Raw genomic sequence first — 21571 nt, forward strand, 5'->3', positions numbered from 1 at the left:
AAGATTAGGCATAGAGAATGAAGGAAAAGGGAAAGTAAATATGGATTTCACTCTTTTTATTCCAGAAGACTGGAAGAATTGAGATAGGTATAAGGCACACTAATAGAAATGAGATAATTGGGAAGAGGACAATTTGAATGTGGGGGGAAAATTGATACATTTTAGATATGTTGACTGTGACTTAATTTAAAAATTTCAGTACCAGAAGTCTTAGCCGTAGTAATCAGACAACAAAAGAAATAAAAGGCATCCAAATCTGCAAGGAAGAAGTCAAACTTTCCCTATTTTCAGACATGATACTCTTGTAGAAAACCCAAAAGACTCCACCAAAAAATCGCTAGAACTAATACATAAATTCAGCAAAGTCACAGGATATAAAATCAACATACAGAAATCTGTTGCATTTCCTGGGATGTCTGGGTGTTTCACTCAGTTAAATGTCTGACTTGATTTAGGCTCAGGTTTTGATTTTATGGTTGTTGAGATCGAGCCCCATGTCAGGCTCAGTGCTGACAACACAGAGCCTGCTTGGGATTCTCTTTCTCCCCCTCTCTCTGCCCCTCCCCAACTTGCATGCATGCGTGTATTCTCTCTCTCAAAATAAATAAAAATAAAATTAAAAAAGAAATCTGTTGTATTTCTGTACACCATAATAAAGCAGCAGAAAAAGAAATCAAGGAATTGATCCCATTTACAATTACACCAAAAAACAATAAGATATGTAGGAATAAACCTAACCAAAAAGGTAAAAGATAGTACTATGAAAACTATAGAACACTTATGAAAAAAATGAAGATGACACAAAGATATGGAAAGACATTCCATGCTCATGGACTGGAAGAACAAACAATGTTAAAATGTCTACACTACCCAAAGCAATCTATACATTTAATGCAATCCTAATCAAAACACTAATAGCATTTTTCACAGAGCTAGAACAAACAATTTGAAAATTTGTATGGAACCACAAAAGACCTCAAATTGCTAAAGCAACCCTGAAAGAGAAAAGCAAAGGTGGAAGCATCACCATTCCAGACTTTGAGCTGTATTACAAAGCTGTAGTGATCAAGACAGTATGGTACTGTCACAAAAATAGACACATAGATCAATGGAACACAATAGAAAAGCCAGAAATGGACCCACAACTACATAAGTAACCAATCTTTAACAAAGCAGGAATGAATATCCAATGGAAAAAAGTCTCTTCAACAAATGGTGTTGGGAAAACTGAACAGCAACATGCAGAAGAATAAAACTGGACCACTTTCTTACACCATACGCAAAAATAAATTCAAAATGGATGAAAGACCTAAATGTGAGACTGGAAACAATCAAAATCCTAGAGGAGAACACAGACAGAAACCTCTTTGACCTCAGCCACAGTGACTTCTTAGTAGACGTGTTGCTGGAGGCAAGGGAAACAAAAGCAAACATAAACTATTGGGACTTCATCAATATACAAAAGCTTCTGTACAGCAAGGGAAACAATCAACAAAACTAAAAGGCAGCCTACAGAATGGGAGAAGATATTTGCAACTGACATATCTGATAAAGGATTAGTTTCCAAAAATCTATAAAGAACTTATCAAACTTAATGCCCAAAAAACAAATAATCCAGTTAAGAAATGGGCAGAAGATAAGAATAGATATTTTTCCAAAGTAGATGTCCAGATGGCTAACAGACATATGAAAAGATGCTCAACAATCACTTATCATCAGGGAAATGCAAATCAAAACCACAATGAGATACCATCTCACATCTCTCGAATGGATAAAATTAACAAGAAACAAGAGATGTTGGTGAGGATGTAGAGAAAGGGGGACCCTCTTGCACAGCTGGTGGAATGCAAACTGGTGCAGCCACTCTGGAGAACAGCATGGAGGTTCCTTAAAAAACTAAAAATAGAACTACCTGAGGACTCAGCAATTGCATTATTAGGCATTTACCCAAAGGATATAAAGATACAGATTGGAAGGGATACATGCACATCGATGTTTACAGCAGCATTATCAACAATAGTCAAACTATGGAAAAAGCCTAAATGTCCATCCACCCAATGACTGACGAATAAAGAACATCAAAAAGAATGAAATCTTTCCATTTGCAGCAATGTGGATGGAACTAGAGTGTATTATGCTAAGTGAAGTAAGTCAGAGAAAGAAAAATGCCATACGATTTCACTTACATGTGTAATTAAAGAAATAAAACTGATGAACATATGGGAAGGGAAAATAAAAGAGAGAGGGAAACAAACTATAAGAGACTCAACAATAGAGAACAAACTGAGGGTTGATGGACAGAGGTGGGTAGAAGATGAGCTAGATGGGTAATGGTTATTAAGGAGGGCACTTGTGAGGAGCATTAGGTGTTGTATGTGAGTGATGAATCACTGAATTCTATTCCTGAAACCAATACTGCACTGTATGTTAACTAACTAGAATTGAAATAAAAACTTGAAAAGAAAAAAAAAAAAAAAGGAAGGAGTAGCCACTGGTTTCAAATACTTCTAAGAAAGGAAAGCTAAGGAACTGCTATTGTTTCTGTATCTATGATACTGTCTGCCTTAAATGTTGTGCCAGATAAACTACTTACTTACTTGTAAGCTAATATATAAGAAATATTCAGTGGATAGGGTGAAAATATATTCTTTGTTGAACCTAAAAAAATTCAGATGGAAATAACTGGAATATTATTTAATTTACTTCTAGTCCTGGTTCCACTTAATTGTTCACAAAGTAGCCTCATGTAGTAATTGCACTAGACCATCACGTTTACAAATTATATTCAGCAAGTTAGGTTTTAGTCAAAGAGTCAAAGTTTTTGGGTTATTATCTACTAGTCCATTATAAGATTCCATAAAAGAAATTTTAAATGCCCTTGGAGGTTTCAAGTAAAGAATTACTTTTTATTAAAAAAAAAAAGCTTCCCTAAATTTGAAACTCAACATGGAAAATCACTCCCAAGTAATGATTTTAGGTAATCTTTAAGCAAATTACAATTTCCATTCCAATAGCCAGGAATATCCATGAATAAATGCATACTGCATTCCAAGTGGACAGCAAGAGATTGTGACTGAGACTTGGAGCAGGTAGTGATTACTTATTCTCTTTCAAAACGGCTTCCTTTAGGGGGCTTGCTCTGATAAAGTAGATTTAAATATGGTCTAATCATAAATCTAGACCATCAGTTTCATCTTTTCTCTTCAGAGCACAGTATCACAACCTAAAGAGTACTCTGCCCTTTAAAAATTAGAAACATATATGCTATGAGCTATATTCAATATACTTAAGATATTCAGGACAGGTGATGTATTTTAAGTTATGAGTGATTTCTAATTAATAACATAAAATACCAAATACCAAATACCTCCTTTTAGTTTAGCCTGGCATTCTTACTACTTAAAAAAAAATGAATGAAATTACCTTTTCACCAATGCTTCCAGTAACCCCAACTTCTCCAGGTAAACCGACAGGTCCCTTTTAGGAAAAAAATGTAACAGAAAACACACATTTATTGCATTGCTATTACAGCATCTTGGTTTTAAATCACCTGTAATCAATATGTTTCCTTCTAACTTATCCTAAATTTTATATTAGAATGAAATTCTTCCTAGTATAGATGTCCAACCTATGACTTCACATCCAAAATTAATCTATTCACTCAATCAACAAATATATATGAATGTCTAAGGGGTGGCAGGCCTGTGCTGGGAGGCACTGTTTCAAATCCAAACACAATTCCTGCCCTTGTGGAGTTTATAATCCAGTAGATGTTATAAAAAGTCGCGGTTTTTCCAAGGCTTCTTGATGTGAGTATATCAGCTGAAGAAATCTTTTCTGTGACTTCTTTGAAAGCTTCTAATACCACGACATGCCCATTCATTAATTCACTGTCACTCAAGAAATATTTTGTGCCTGCTCTGTGCCAGGTACTACATTGCTTTGCTGAAATTTCATTAGCAGACCTAGGCCCTGCCCTCATAAGGCAAAAGAGTCTTATACAGAGACAAAAACAATTAAATTAAAAAATGAATAATTACAAATCATCATATTGGCTCATAAAGGAAACAACTATGATGCCCAGGCAGAGAGTGAAAGAGAAGACCTATGGAAAGATGGTCAGGGTAAACCTCAAGTTTGACATCTAATCTGAAAGCTGAAGAATAAGAAGAGGTCAGTAGGCAAGAGAAGACAGAGTAAACCGCTTGAGTGAAGAATGAATTAGTGTGCTGAAAGAGATGAAAGAAAGCAATCATAATACTGTTTCAGAGTGAACAAGGCTCCGTGTTCATCCACCTTGTCTTTATGGATTCTACTTCAAGCAGGATAGAAAACACAAAGAATAACAGGACAAGTTTTACAACAACAGCATAATCCTTCTCCTGTTTTCAGTTATGAAGTTATTTTCTACTATTATTTAAAGATGTATGAAGCATTTTCTTTTTCAATAGCTACCAAGCAAAGACCCTGCTTAAATAGATTATTGTACAATAATATACATTAGTATATAGAAGGCACCTAAATCATGAAAAAACAATTTGATGTGTTGAAGCTAACTGAAGTTAATACATGAGGCATAATTTTATCCACATATATTTGTATCATTATCCATATCAATCTCTTCTCTCTCTCTACCTACATACCTATCCACTTACCTGTGTATACCGACCTACCTACCTACCTACCTACCTGTCAATGTATCTGGTGATCAAGGATATACTAACATATGTTAAGCACTTTTTATGTGCCTGATTTAATCCTCACAACAATCATATTTGATAGTATTATCCTGATGCCCCTACAGAAAAGACAATGAGTTAAATAGCTTGCTGAGGTCAATGAGTTTAAATAGTAAAGATGAGTTTAAATGGTTATTGAGCACTTGAAATGTAGCTGGTCAAAACTGACATGTGCTGTAAATGTAAAGATATCAGATTTTGAAGATTTACTACAAAAAGAAAGAAAAATTCAAATCATTGTTTAAGTTGGTTACATATTGAAATGATAATGCTTCAGAGATACCGGCTTAAATAAAATATTATTAAAATCAATTTCATCTGCTTCTTTTTATCTTTTTAAATATGGCTACTGAAAAATGTTAAGTGACATTTGTGACTGGCATATACCTATTGGACAGTACAGATCTACATTCTTAAACACTACACTAATATTAGCGGTTATATCCAGTTGGAAGTGATCTAATAATTTATTTCTATGGTTATTAATTTTAAGAGCATTGACACTTTCACTCTGACATAATCAGAGATCAATGGGCAGTTAATCACATCTGAGCACAACAGTGAAATATAACTATTAGTGAGAGAGTAAACAAACTAGCAGAACCTGAACACAGACTAGTATTGATTCTGGGAAAAAAAAAACCTTTTCCTAACACACATATATATATAACCCAGGTGAGTGAATGGAGTAGGCCCATTTGACATATCCCAATATTGACTATGTATACCAGAAAGATATCACCTACAGAACTATTCTGGTTAGCTCACAGCACTTACTTATTAATTAACAGAAACTGAATTAGGTGCTAAGATTTAAAAATCCAGAGATTTTTTATAAAAAGATTTTATATATAAAGATTTATAAGATTCCTAGTTTCAGATGACCTAGCTTGCTTGTAGGCAAGCATTCTCAAAGGCAAATACTAGACAGATCTAAGTAGCAGTTGCTACTTAGATGCTCTCTTTAGTTCACCACAGTCCATACCAATTGCTCTTATCTCTTATACCTGATCCATTTTACTTACTTATACTACCTGCCTGCTCCCAGTAGGGCATTTGAGTTTGTAATTCCTGATTTAAGTATTAGAAGTTGCAGTCCATCAAAAGGGCATACTTGGAAGAGATAGGTTCTCACTGGAAAATAGGCAGTTCACAGACTTACATCCTTGTCCACAGGGAATCTTTAATGAAATGTACATTAGGAGAACATAAATAATTTATTAAGACTTTGAGTCTTGACGTGCCTGGGTGGCTCACTCAGTTAAGCATCCAACTCTTGATCTCAACTCAGGTCATGATCTCGCATTTCGTGGCTCTGCGCTGTGTCAGGCTCTGTGCTGACAGTGTGGAGCCTGCTTGGGATTCTCTCTCCCTTTCTCTCTGCCCCTCCCCAGTTACCTTTCTCTCTCACTCTCTTTCAAAATAAATAAATAAACTTTTAAAAAATTAAAAAAAAAACTCTGATTCTTCCCACTAGTTTTCTTTAGTTTTTTTTAAAATAAATGTTTATTTATTTTGAGAGTATGAGAGAGAGACAGAGAGAGAGAATGAGTAGGGTAGTGGCAGAGGGAGAAAGAGAGAATTTTTTTAATATAATTTATTGTCAAATTGGCTTACATACAACACCCAGTGTTCATCCCAACAGTGTCCTCCTCAATGTCCATCACCCATTTTTCCCTTTCTCCCACCCCCCATCATCCCTCAGTTTGTTCTCTGTATTTAAGAGTCTCTTATGGTTTGCCTCCCTCCCTCTCTGTTTGTAACTCTTCTTTTCCCCTTCCCTTCCCCCATGGTCTTCTGTTAAATTTCTCAAGATCCGAATATGAGTGAAAACATATGACATCTTTCTCTGACAGACTTATTTCACTTAGCATAATACCCTCCAGTTCTATCCACATTGCTGCGAATGGCATGATTTCATTCTTTCTCACTGGCAAGTAGCATTCCCTTATATATAAACCACATCTTCTCTATCCATTCGTCAGCTGATGGATGCTTAGGCTCTTTCCATAATTTGGCTATTGTTGAAAGCACTGCTATAAACATTGGGGTACACGTTCCCTATGCACCAGCACTCCTGTATTGCTTGGGTAAACTCCTAGTAGTGCTGTTGCTGGGTCACAGGGTAGTGCTATTTTGAATTTTTTGAGGAACCTCCACACAAAGACAGAGAATCTTAAGCAGGCTCCATGCTCCACACGGAGCCTGACTTGGGGCTCCATCTCACAACACTGAGATCACGGCCTGAGCCGAAATCAAGAATAGGATGCTTAACTGACTAAGCCACCCAGGATTCCCTCTTTAGTTTCTTATATCTATTTTCAAGCTATACACTTCTGGAAAAAAAAAATTCTAAATTAGTGTTGTCGGAATGATGTACATTTTCCCAAAGATGAAATGTATAAAATTTCATTCTTATTTCATTAGTTATTTATTATCTACCAAGTATAAGACACTATACTAGTCAATTTAGAAAGGGGTAATAACTAAAATACAAAGTATATAGTAAAAAATATTACAAGAAGATAAAGTATATAGAATTTAAGATAAAGTAGTAGTCAGCAAAGTGACTCCAAAGACTGGCTACCTCTTTTTGTAAATAAGTTTTACTGAAACACAGCAATGTCCATTATTAACCTATGTTCTATGGCCACATTTGCTCTGCGAAGGCAGAGTAGTTGTGACAGATACTGTAGAGCCCACAGAGCCCAAATCATTTCTCTTGGATATTTAAGGGAACTACAAACAAGTAACTGAAGCCATAGCCTTCATTTATAAGAATTATCAGCAATTTATACCTTTTTGGCCAAGAATTTTCATTAAAAAGTTTCAAAACACTGATTCCACATCTTACACACATTAAAGAAAATAACAAAGCCTAGAACCAAAACATGCTGCGTGTCAAGAGCTGGACAGCTCTATACAAACTGAAAACACTTCACTTCTTATAAAATAGGATACATAAGGGGCGCCTGGGTGGCGCAGTCGGTTAAGCGTCCGACTTCAGCCAGGTCACGATCTCGCGGTCCGTGAGTTTGAGCCCCGCGTCAGGCTCTGGGCTGATGGCTCGGAGCCTGGAGCCTGTTTCCGATTCTGTGTCTCCCTCTCTCTGTGACCTTCCCCCGTTCATGCTCTGTCTCTCTCTGTCTCAAAAATAAATAAACGTTTAAAAAAAAAATTAAAAAAAAAAAAATAAAATAAAATAGGATACATAATAGTCTATTTAAAGATTTTGTTAGCTAAAGCGGAAATTCAAAAGGCCAAAAAGCCTCGTGTGCAATAAATCACTTGTTCGAACTGAAAAGAAGTTATTATTTTTTTCCAAAAGTCAGTAGAAACTCTAAAATACACTAGTGTCATTTTTTAAAGTAACCACATCCTACTTGTTCACTAAAGACATATAAAATTAGAGTATTTCCTAGTTGAAACTAAAATGTTAAAAAAAATTTTGTACGAAGTTCTTAGACTTAATAATTGCGCCTTAACAGTAGTTTAGAACTTGTCTACATTGTTTCAAATTTTCAATGTGGAAAGGATTGCATTTGCAAGATAAAAAAAAAATCTCAGCCCCCAAAGCTCTTTAAATTCACTTGAAAATGTTATATATAAGACAAATTCTCTATGATATAGCTCTGTTTCATCTTAGAAACATATTAGCTTCAATGTTTGCATTGGTGTGTACTCTCTGTTTAAAAATAAAAATTTTAGAAGTCATCGTACCACAAAAAAGTAGTACTCAGTTGTACTATATGAAATTGCTGATATTTTATTTTTACCTTAAAAATTGGTAATCTTACATGATGCACTCTAGTACAAAATTTCCAGGGTAGGAGAAACTGAAGACTGGTCAGATATGAAAATGACAACTTTAAGCACTACGTGGGAAAATATACTTCTATATCTAATATTTATTTCTCCATTTTAAATTCTCATACCTTCACATATTTGTCCAAAACAATGAAAATACAGACTGTTGTCAGCCTGGACAGATATGGGGAATTTATAGAAAAGTGGAAATAAAGTGTGTGTAATCTATCTGGATAAGAAAGAGGAATTCCTTTTCAGATATGATGAATAGGAGATATATACTGGACATTCTGATAGGAATATTCACTGCACAATGAAGTATGCAAGTCTAGAGCTAAGGATAATTATTATTTTTATTTATTTTATTTACTATTATTATTATTATTATTATTATTATTATTTGTGAATAATCAGCAAATAGACAGTAAAGACCTGGAGAGTAGATAAGTCACCAAAGTGAGTACGTGGACTGAGAAAAGGAAAGGCCAAGAACAATAACATTTAGAAAACAGGATGAAAAAAAGAAAACTTATGGAGTTGACTATACATGGAAAGTATATGGTCAAAAGGAGGATATTGTCTATTTTTTTTCTCTATAATGTTTCTTCAGGACGTTTCATTTAGGAGTAATTTTATGACCTGATAAACATGAATGAACCTTTTCTGTTTGTTTGGAAACACGTCACTGTTCCTAAAAAACTAACCTTTGGATCACTTCACCCCTATTTTCAAATGAAATCTATAAGCTAAGGAGATAGTTATTTGACACTGTGACTTGGAGTAAGCTACTTTAGCTCATTTGCCTCATCCTTTACCATTCAGGAAGCTGTCTGTAACCTCAAGTTCATTTGTCTGTGTGCTCTATACGTTCATTAGTCTGCATTGCTCTACAAGGCAAGGATAATGCCTTATCTAATACTGTGTCCCTTATACCTAGCACACTCCTTGGAATATAGAAGATAATTAATAAATATGTATTGAGTGAATGACTAAACAAATTAGATAGAGCAGTAGTGATGGAAATAGAGATGAGCTGCCCACACAGCCCTTTAAGAAGATCTTGCTGCTGTAATCAACTTCTTCAAAGTCTAGGCTTCAGCAGAGAGGCCTACATCCAAAGACTAAAGTGAGAGTATGAAGGCATGTCCATTTTTGCCTAATATGGGATTACTCTGATGGGCCATATATGCCCCAGAGCTCCCTAAAGGGTTGTTTGGACTCTTATTTCCTCCAGTGGAAGGACAGAGAAACTGAGTAAAAGCCTAGGATTTAACAGAATGATCAAACTCTAGGGAAAGTAAAATCTCTAACCAAGACAAACCTATTAGAACAAGGTCAGGGCCTTGGCTGGGGAAAAAAAATGGGATCCTGACACTTGTCATAGGGACACCTGTATAGAGGTCCCTGAAGATTTTGAATCACCAGACTCCTTCGAACTCTATGAGCTTACAGAAGTGGCCTACTTCTTAATGCTAGTAGTCTCTCCTATAGAAAATGTGTACCCCAATTAGGCTTTGTCTATACATCCTCTTTTGGCCATTATGCCAATAACTAGGGGTAAGTCACAGTGTAATCCATCTGGAGCTTGCCATGTCTGATATAGGAGGAACAGACCATACGCAAAAAAATGAAAGATCCAGCCAATGTATACTGGTAGGAGCTGGGAGAGTATGTGGGAACCCAATTTTAGAGGTACTTAATCAAGGGAGCCATGACATAATATAAAAAAGCATAAATATAACAAAAAATAGGTATGAAAGAGTTTATTAGTTTGGGAGCACTCTTCAACGATATAGGATTTAATACCCTTGCACATACCTCAAGAGATTGTGAAAAGTCCTGTAGTGGGTCTAAGCTTTGAGGTAAGCAGCTTTGCCACTTGGGCCATATGACTGGGCAGACCCTATGGTTTTAGAAACATTAGAGGTGGGAAAGGAAGCCATGTAGAGCTCACAGCAAGCTGTGATAGGAAGGACATAACAGGCTCCTTGGGTTTTGAGGCAAGGCCATGCCATTTGCAACAGAGAATTATTTGTGTTTTGAAAATCAAATTCTAGCGTGCTACTAGGCTGGGGTAGAGACTGAGCACCTAACCATGGGACCAAATGACCATGCATCTGGATCTGTCTTAAGCTGTCGTATCAGACAGAAGATAAATGGTTCCAGTGCATTGTGGGATGGAACATGAGCACAACAGAGGTACAGATGAACTGAATGAAGAAGTGGTCTAGATCCCCAAACTCCTTTTCAGCAGACACCTTTGGCTATCTAGGAGAACCCTTATGTCCAGCTGCTTGAGAAGGAAAAAGTCCAAACTTGGTTTATGGATGGGTAATCTTAATGCTATGGAATGAATGCTTGTGTCCCCTCAAAATTCATATGTTAAAGCTCCATTGGGATGGTATTTGGAGGTAGGGCTCTTGGGAGGTAATTAGGTGATGATAGTGGAGCTCCTGGGATGGGATGAAAGTCCTTATAAGAAGAAGAGAACTAGCCCTTTTTCTCTATACCATGTGTGGACATACTGAAAAGACAGCCATCTGCAAACCAGGAAGAGGGCCTTTACCAATCACTGGATCTGGTCAGTGCCTTGATGTTGGACTTCCCAACCTCCAGAAGTGTGAGAAACACGTTTGTTGTTTAAGCCACCCAGACTGTGGTATTTCCTTATAGCAGTCTGAACTAAGATACTATGTAGTTGAGAACCAAAAACAGATAGAAGATGCACTATAGCTTCAGTTGAAAGTGTCTTAAAAGGCAATGACAGTGGAATATTTGTAATGAGCAGAATTTCTGGGAGTGCCCCAGACCATCCACCTTGTGGGAAGGAGAAGTGGCTTCAGGTTAGAATATATACAGACTAGTGGGTATTTGTGAGTGACCCAGCTGGTGGGTTAGGCACTTGAAAGGAAGGAGACTAACACTGGGAATAAGATTTGAGAATGAGGTGTTTAGATGGGCACATTAGACAAAACATTTGTATCAAATGTTAATGCCTACTAGAGAAGGTCAAACATGGAAGAATTACTGGAAGGATACAGAATGATTTGGAAAGTTGACATCAGCAAGTCTTGGTCATTAGTCATCACAGTGCTGGATAATGGGCATATGAATGAAATGGGCATGGTGGGAGAGATGGAAAGTGTATGCATGAGCCTGACATCATGGGTTCCCATTTAACAAGGCTAAATTAATTACTGCTGCCACTGAATAGTCGCACTGCAAACAACAAAGAACAACACTGTGTCTATGAAATGATGCCATTCTTTGAGGAGAACAATCAGCTACTTTGGGGGCAAGTTCACTTGGGAAAGGTCAACGATTTATTCTAACAGAAATGACATACTCTGGGAGTAGGTTGCTTTCCTACCCTCAGGCCTCAAGTAGCAGCGGTATCTGATATCTTACAAAATATCTGTCTTACAAGACCCCCGCCAAAATTGTGTCAGAGCACGACACCCACTTTATAGCAAAAAAGTTCTGACAGTGGGCCTATGTTCATGGGATTTAATAGTTATATCACATGACTACAAGAAGCTTCCAATCTGACAGAGCATTGGAATAGCCTGCTAAAGGAGCAGTTAAAGTGCCAACTAGGAGGTGACACCTTTTAATGATAAAGCATCACTCAAAGGATGAAAAAGTATATACACTGAATCAAAGACAGTTATGTGGTACTGGGTCTCAAACAGGAAATATTCATTTGTCTTGGAACCAAGGGGTGAAAGCAGAATTAATCCTACTTACTACCACCCCCAACATCTCTGCCTGTACTTTCCATCCCACAAAATGTAAGCTCTGCTGGAATAGAGGTCCTAGTGCCCAAAGAGGACATATTTTTATCAGATGATACAGTAAAAGCTCCATTGAACTGCAAGGTTTGTCTGCCCCTTGAGCACTTCAAGTTCTCTGTATCTGAGCACCAGAAAGCAAGGAAAAGTCACCATTGTGGTATAGTTAATTTACCCTGATCATCAGAAAGAGGGGGAAGATTGATATCATTTGTGGTCCTAATACTAGATGCAGTAGGGGCTATAATTTGTACCTCTCACTCCTTTTCTAAGTTTTCCTTCAGGAAGATAACCCAGCAGAATCCTAGAGGAGCATCTACCTGAAAGGATATGAAATCAATCCAAGTAACACAAGGAGTGCACTGTGGTGAACATCAATATGGGCCACCCAGATACTCCATCAAGGAAGAAGGTACTGCTCAAGCTGTCATCAGCTTCAGAGGGCCTTCTTGACCACACACCCGTCCCATGGTGGCCCTTATACTATGAGTTAGAGTACTTGAGTTAGAGTACAAAAGCCCAGCCATTCAGCCCAACATGATAGGTTATGAAAGATCCAGAGTTTTCTGTAGGGATGGCTGAAATTTAAGTAGGACCCCATCAATTTGACTTCTCCATCTATTCAGTCTTACATCCTCTTCCTCTTTCCTCAAGTGTTACTAATAAATACCCTGCAGCAAAATGTCATTGCAGCAGTCTGCTTGTGGAATATCCAACTTGTGCTCACAGGTTTCCCTAAATATAAGTCTCAATCCACTGAGGGCCATGGAATTACTGCAAAGTATCAGTGAGTCCACACATAGGCACTGAAAGTATGCTAAATACATGACTATTGTTGGTCTATAATACTGACCTTTATTCATGAAAAGATTAGAAATAACTAAGAGTATGTCTGAATCAGTAAAGGCAGATTTCCTTTTTAAATCTTTTCTTTGACAAGATATGTGTTAGTAGTGTAGCTATAAGGGACACACCTTAAGCCTACTTTTATTGTTTCATGATTTTTTTAACTTTAAGTTTTAGTTAGTTAACATACAGTGCAATTCTGGTTTCAAGAGTAGAATTCAATGATTCGTCACTTACATACAATACCCAGTGTTCATCACAACAAGCATCCTCCTTAATAACCATCACCCATCTAGCCCATCTTCCTTCCACTCATTTCCCTCCCACATATGAGTGAAATTTTATGGTGTCTGTCTTTTTCTGACTGACTTATTTCCCTTAGCATAATACACTTTAGCTCCATTCACATCATTGCAAATGGGAAGATTTCATTCTTTTTTGATGGTCGAGTAATATTCCATTGTACATATATGCCACATCTTCTTTACCCATTCATCGGTCAATGGACATTTGGGTTCTCACCATAGTTTGGCTATTGTTGATAATGCTGCTATAAACATTGAGGTGCATGTACCCCTTCAAAACTCTATTTTTGTATTCTTTGGGTAAATACCTAATAGTGCAACTGCTGAGTCATTAGGTACTTTTATTTTAAGTTTTTTGAGGAAACTCCATACTGTTCTCCAGAGTGGCTGTACCGGTTTGCATTCCACAACTGTGCAAGAGGGCTTCCCCTTTCTCTACATTCTTGCCAACACCTGTTGTTTCTTGTGCTGTTAATTTTAGCCATTCTGACAGGTGTGAGGTGATATTTCATCATGGTTTTGATTTGTATTTCCCTGATGATGAGTGATGAGTGATGTTGAGCCTACTTTTAATGCTTGGGTAATGACTGTTATCATCCTTACGATAAACTGAATGCTTAATGTTGTTTAAATAAAAGGGAGGAAATTGTTCTTTACATATATATGGTTTCTGGGGATTGGCTTGCAAGTCCAAAGAATAAGAAAACAGTATTTGGAATGTATCCCATATGCAACTGAGGGAGACACTCTGAGACAGTAACTGGAGTGAGATGTTCATCCCTTTCCCTTTGTGCTGAGTGATAAATCTTGTCTTGATAGATAGGGGATGAAAGTTTTCAAGCTCACCAAAAACTGAGGACACTTTGCCAGCAAAAAATTTATAGCTTATTATAATTTGTTTTCCAGAGTATTTGACTCGCTTTACAAAACATTCTTTAAGCTTCTTTAAGCATATTTTTTTTAAGTAAGGTACACTTATACCATATATATATATATATATATATATATATATATATATATATATATGGTACACATGCAGACATAATCACTACATCAATATCTAGTGCCCAAGAATTCAAATAAACCAAATGAATAAACCATATAGCACAGCACTTATGCTAAATCATACCTGTTACTGAATACAGGAGATAGATAGCTCTCAATTTTTTTTGGAATGATGTACAAGTAAATAAAAAAAAATGATTACTCATCTGTGTTATCTATTGTCTTTGAAGCTAAGACTGCATAATTAGCTTTATTAATTTAAATTTTCTGAAAAGTGAAGATAAACTATCTATAAACACTGGTGACTTACTAAAGAAAAGCCAATTATACAGAAAGCCTGTATTCATTAACACTTTAAAAAGTATAGACATGCCCTAAAATAAATTCATTCATTCATATAGTCAACAAACATTATTTGAGAATATAATACATGCCAGACATTAATAAATAATGTGGAATATTTTATATAGTCAGTTAAATTTAGAATATAGACAAACATTTCATTATTTTAGAGTCTCCTGATTGGACAATAGTTTATTGTGACATCGGTTCCTCCATTTCAGACTCTTGGCATTTGGATATACAGGTTTTCTAAAATATATAACCCAATGGTCTTCTCAGTATTCAAACAGGGATTTCAGTCTCTGACATTTCCCTAACAACTACCTGATTCTTACTTCCTTGGATCATACATGGAGTCATGAAATAAAAGGTCAGAATGAAGTTCTGCCTCAGGATCGTCTGGCAATAATTAAAAGAACATGCCTGGAATGTCTCCTCAACAGATGCTTTTACTCACACTTATGTTATGAGAAGCTTGAGAATAGAAAGGCAAGTGATACTGTCCTCTCTGCACTAAACTGCCTGGCATTTGTTGTTTACATTATCCCACTCTTTCGAATGAGTCTCATGACAATAAATCAAAGGTGATAAAGTAAGTATCAACATAGGGCTAACACCTAATCTTGGCTGAACTTCTTAAATTATTAATTAAAGATATAAGTTGGATGAGAAATGAGAGAAATTCTCCTGCTATGACACTTGTGCTGCAAAACATTTGAACTGTAAGCTCTCCCTAAAACTCTAATAAACTAGCAAGATCATTCACAGAAAAGAGTATATGCTTATAATCACAGCACATTTTTCCCTACATATAAAGCATTGAATTAGTTCTGCATTCTTTCATGCAGATCTCATGTCTTGAGTTTTTTGTTTTTGTTTTTTGCATGGATTCTATATGAAAACAAAATTAAAGTTAGAAAATCTGTTGTCTGATGCCTCCCATCAAACCCTTCTTGCACCAAAATCTCTGTACCTAAAACTGAGGAAAATAACAGCATGGTATTTATAGATTACTAAAGATTTAAGTTCTAGTTTAGATATTCATTCATGAAGCAGGTCATGGACCAGTTTGGGTCTCATCTTCCCAATTCTAAAAAACAGAGGATAGACTAGATAATCCCTCTCATACATCCCAGTACTAAAATTCCATAATCTCTCTCAAAGCTTCCATCAATAAGATTCTACAAGGAAGATGAAAAGCACCCAGGCACTTAAAGATATTTGAAATCTTTTGAGCAGGTGATAAAGAGATCTATTTTTTTAAATATTTATTTATTTGTGTGTGTGTGTGTGTGTGTGTGTGTGTGAGAGAGAGAGAGAGAGAGAGAGCGAGCAAGGGAGGGGCAGAGAGAGAGGGAGACACAGAATCCAAAGCAGGCTCCAGGCTCTGAGCTGTCAGCACAGAGCCTGATTCAGGGCTCAAACTCTTGAACTTTGTGAGACCATGACCTGAATCGAAATCGGACTCAACCGACTGAGTCACCCAGGTGCCCCGAGATCTTTTTTTTTTTTTTTTTTTAATTGGAGTACTTTTATTTCATAGGGAGAAAGGTGTATCTGGCATTCTGGATTTTTCAGCATCACTAAAGAAACTATTTACTGACAACATTCTACAGAAGGCAGATTTTATGAACTCTCGTAGATCTTCATTGTTTTCTTTAAACTCATTATTACTTTAAAAAATGGATAAATTTGTATAAGCTCTTTGAGAGTAGACTATGTTCTGTTCGTCTTCAGGAGCATTTCAGCTAATCTCATTGCCTAGCACCTTATTTGGCACAGTGCAGTTGCTCAGTAAATATTTATAGAATGAATGAATGGCATAAACTGGATATTTGATTACTTTTTAAACTTCAATTAAAGCTAACATATAGTGTTATATTAGTTTCATGTGTACAATATGGTGATTCAATAATTCTATACATCACTCAGCGCTCATCATGACAAGTATACTCTTGATTCTCTTCACCTATTTCACCCATCTGCCCACCCATCTCCTCTCTGGTAAACATCAATTTGCCCTCTATAGTTAAAAGTCTGTTTTCTAGTTTCTCCCTTTTTGTTCTTTGTGTGTTTCTTATATTCCACATATGAGTGAAATCATATGGTATTTATCATTCTCTGATCTATTTCACTTAACATCGATGTTGCAAATGGCAAGATTTCATTCTTTTTTATGGCTGAATAATGTTTCATTGTATGTCTACACACACATATATATATATATACCACCTCTTCTTTATCCATTTGTCTATTGATAGACATGTGGGAGGCTTCCATAATTTGGTTATTATAAATAATGCTGTAATAAACATAAAGTGTATATATCCTTTCAATTTAGTGTTTTTGTATTCTTTTTTTTTAACGTTTATTTATTTTTGAGACAGAGAGAGACAGAGCATGAAGGGGGGAGGGGCAGAGAGAGAAGGAGACACAGAATCGGAAGCAGGCTCCAGGCTCTGAGCCGTCAGCCCAGAGCCCGATGCGGGGCTCGAACTCACGGACCGTGAGATCATGACCTGAGCCGAAGTCGGATGCTTAACCGACTGAGCCACCCAGGCGCCCCAGTATTCTTTAGATAAATAACCAGTCATGTGATAACTGGATCATATGGTAATGCTATTTTTAACTTTTTTAGGAACCTCCAGTGACTGCATCAGATTGCATTACTACCAACAGTGAAATAGGGTTCCTTTTTCTCCACATCCTCACCAACACTTGTTTTTTCTTGTGTTTTTAAGTTTAGTTATTCTGACAGGTGTGAGGTGATATATTATTGTGGTTTTAATTTGAATTTCCTTGATTATGAATGATGTTGAGCGTTTTTTCATGTGTCTGTCCACCATATGTGTATTTTCTTTGGAGAAATATCTGTTCAGGTCTTCTGCCCATTTTTAAATTGGATTATTTGTTTTTTTGGTGTTGGGTTATATAAGTTCTTTATTTTCTGTACTAACACTTTACCAGATATGTCATTTGCAAATATATTCTCCCATTCTGTAGGTTGTCTTTTAATTTTGCTGATTATTTCTTTTGCCGTGCAGAAGGTTTTTATTTTGATGTACTGTCAATAGTTTATTTTTGCTTTTGTTTCCCTTGCTTCAGGAGACATATCTAGAAAGATATTGCTATGGCCAATTTCAGAGAAATTACTGCCTATGCTTTCTTCCAGGATTTTTATGGTTTCAGGTCAGGTCTCACATTTAGGTCATCAATCCATTTTAAATTTATTTTTATATATAGTGCAAGAAAAGTTGTCCAGTTTCATTTTCTGCAAGTAGCTGTCCAATTTTTAATTGACCATAAAATGGTGGGTTTATTTCTGGACTCAATTCTGTTCCATTAACCTATATGTCTGTTTTTGACCCAGTACCATACTGCTTTGATTACTACAGCTTTGTAGCATACTAGAAGTCTAGGATTGTGACACCTCCAGTTTTGTTCTTCTTTTCAGGGTTGCTTTGGCTATTTGAGGTCTTTTGTAGTTCTATACAAATTTTAGTCTTATTCATTCTAGTTCTGTGAAAAATGCTGTTGGTATTTTGATAGGGATTGCATTAAATCTGTAGGCTGCTTTGGGTAATACATACATTTTAATATTTGTCCTTCCAATCCATAAACATGGAATATTTTTCCACTTGTTTGTGTTGCCTTCAATTACTTTTATCAATGTTTTATAATTTTGACAGTACAAGTCTTCCAACTCATTGGTTAAAAACTTCTGGGGGCGCCTGGGTGGCTCAGTCGGTTAGGCGTCCGACTTCGGCTCAGGTCATGATGTCACAGCTCGTGAGTTCAAGCCCCGTGTCGGGCTCTGTGCTGACAGCTCAGAGCCTGGAGCCTGCTTCTCATCCTGTGTCTTCCTCTCTCTCTGCCCCTCCCTTGCTTGTGCTATGTCTCTCTCTGTCTTTCAAAAATGAATAAATGTAAAAAAAAAAATTAAAAAAAAAACTTCTGTATTCCTAGGGATTTTATTATTTTTGGTGCAATTATAAATGAGATTGTTTTCTTAATTTCTCTTTCTTCTATATCATTACTAGTGCATAGAAGTGCAACAGATTTCTATACATTAAGTTTGTGTCCTGCAACTTTACTGAATTCCTTTGTCAGTTTTAGTAGTTTTTGGTGGAGTCTTTAGAGTTTTCTCTATGTAGCATTATATCATCTGTAGATAGTGAAAGTTTGACTTCTTCCTTAGTGATTTGGATACCTTTTATTTCTTTGTTATCTGATTGCTGTGGCTAGGACTTCCAAAACTATGTCAAATAAAAGTGGTGAAAGTGGACATCCTTGTCTTGTTCCTGACCTTAGAAAAAAGTTCTCAGTTTTTCCTCACTGAGTATGAGGTTTGCTGTGGGTTTTTCATATATGGCCGTTATTATGTTGAGGTATGTTCCCTTTAAACCTACTTCATTGAGGTTTTTTTTTTTTTCATGAATCGATGTTGTACTTTGTGAAATGTTTTTTTCTGCATCTATTGAAATAATCATATGGTTTCTATCCTTTCTCTTGAGATGATATATTGCAATAATTAATATGCAGATATTGAACCACCTTGCATCTCGGGAATAAATCCCACTTGATTGTGGTGATTTTTTCTTAAGTTCATTTACTTATTTTGAGAGAGAGAGAGAGAGAGAGAGAGAGGGGCAGAGAGAGGGAGAGACAGAATCCCAAGCAGGCTTCTGTCAGCACAGAACCCAACACAGGGCTTGAATTCATGAACTGTGAGATAACACCCTGAGCCAAAACCAAAAGTAAGACACTCAACCAACTGAGCCACCCAGACATCTCAGTTGTGGTAATTTTTTAAATGATTGTGGTAATTTTTAATTTAATGTGGTAATTTTTGGATTTGATTTGCTAATATTTTGTTGAGGATTTTTGCATCTATGTTCATCAGAGATATTGGCTTGTGATTCTCTTTCTCTCTTTTTTCTTTTTTTGTAGTGTCTTTATCTGGTTTTGGTATCAGGGTAATGCTGGTCTCATAGAATGAATTTGGAAGCTTTCCTTCTGTTTCTATTTTTTGGAAAAGTTTGAGAAGAACGGGCATTAACTCTTCTTTAAATGTTTGGTAGAATCTGCCTGCCAGGCCATTTGGTCCTGGACTTTTGTTTGGAGTTTTTGATTACTGATTCAATTTCATTGCTGGTAATCCATCTGTCCAAATTTACTATTTCTTCATGCTTCAGTTTTGGTAGGTTGTCCAATTTTGTTGGCTTATAATTTTCATAATATTCTGTTATAACGCTTTTCTGTGGTGTCAGTTGTTATTTCTTCTCTTTAATTTCTGATTTTGTTTATTTGACTCCAATTTTCTTTTTTTTTAAATAAGTCTAGCTAAAGGTTTATCAATTTTGTTGATCTTTTCAAAGAACAAGCTCCTGTTTTCATCGATCTATTCTATTGCTTTTTTAGTTTCTATATAATTTATTTCTGCTTTAATCTTTATTATTTCCTTCTTTGTACTGTTTTTGGATTTTGTTTGTTCTTTTTCTTCTAGCTACTTTAGGTTTAAGGTTAGTTGTTCATTTCAGATTTGTCTTGCTTATTTATGTAGGCCTCTATTGCTATAAACTTCCTTTTTGGAACACCTTCTGATGCATCTCAAAGATGTTAGACCATTCTCATTTTAATTTGTCTCCACATATTTTTTTAAAATTTCCTCTTGATTAGTTGAAGACAATCCAGCTCAGCCACAACAGTAAGGCATACATAGAAGACACCTCTGAAGTGCCAGGTAGGTTCTGGTGAACAAGGAACATTGCACTGCAGGGCACTACAGGATCTCTTCCTCATAAGGACACTACTTTCAAGAACAGGAAACATAGCTGGCTTTCCTAACACAGAAACAGACACAGAAAATTAGACAAAATGGGAAGACAGAGGAATATGTCCCAAATGAAAGAACAGGAGAAAATCACAGCAAGAGAGCTAAACAAAATAAGTAATAGGCCTGATAGAGAATTTAAAGTAATGGTCATAAAGATATTCATTGGACTTAAGAAAAGAGTAGAGGACCTCAGTGAGATCCTCAACAGACATAGAAAATATAAAAAAGAACCAACCAGACATTAACTCAATAACTGAAATTAAAAATATACTAGATGGAGGGGTGCCTGGGTGGCTCAGTCGGTTAAGCCTACGACTTCGGCTCAGGTCATGATCAAGTGGTTTGTGAGTTCGAGCCCCGCGGCGGGCTCTGTGCTGACAGCTCAGATCCTGGAGCCTGCTTCAGATTCTGTGTCTCCCTCTCTCTCTGCCCCTCCCCCACTCACACTCTGTCTCTCCCTCCTTCAAAAATAAATGAACATTAAAAAAATTAAAAAAAATATACTAGATGGAATAAATAATAGACTAGAGGAATGGGACAGTGTAAGGGAAAGCAATCAAGCTGAATGTGAGGGAGAAACAAATAATAATAATAAAAAAAGAAAATAGACTTAGGAAACTCAGAAATACCATCAAGCATGATAACATTTGCATCATAGTGATCCCATGAGGAGAAGAGAGAGAAAAGGTAGGAGAAAATTTATTTGAAGAAATAATAGCTGAAAACTTCCTGAATCTAGGAAACAGCAATACAGATCCAGAAGGTACAGAGAGTCCCCAACAAAATCAACCCAAGGAGGTCCACACCAAGACACCATAATTAAAAGGGCCAAAAGTAGAGATAAAGAGAATTTTAGGAGCAGCAAAAAAAAAAAAAAAAAAAAAAAAGTTATATACATGG

At 36.3% G+C, this 21571-nt stretch overlaps 1 protein-coding gene across 1 annotated transcript in view; it reads right to left on the bottom strand.

The window, feature by feature from the left end:
• Positions 1-21571, bottom strand: part of COL24A1 (collagen type XXIV alpha 1 chain) — a 398425-nt gene that overhangs the window by 163405 nt on the left and 213449 nt on the right. Inside the window, exon 25 of the mRNA XM_015536213.2 lies at positions 3424-3477. Within this exon, the coding sequence (XP_015391699.2) occupies positions 3424-3477 (54 nt within the window). The remainder of the gene's footprint in view (positions 1-3423; positions 3478-21571) is intronic.

The sequence above is a fragment of the Panthera tigris genome, chromosome C1, assembly GCF_018350195.1.
Source record: "Panthera tigris isolate Pti1 chromosome C1, P.tigris_Pti1_mat1.1, whole genome shotgun sequence".
In the NCBI taxonomy this organism is placed as follows: Eukaryota; Metazoa; Chordata; class Mammalia; order Carnivora; family Felidae; genus Panthera; species Panthera tigris.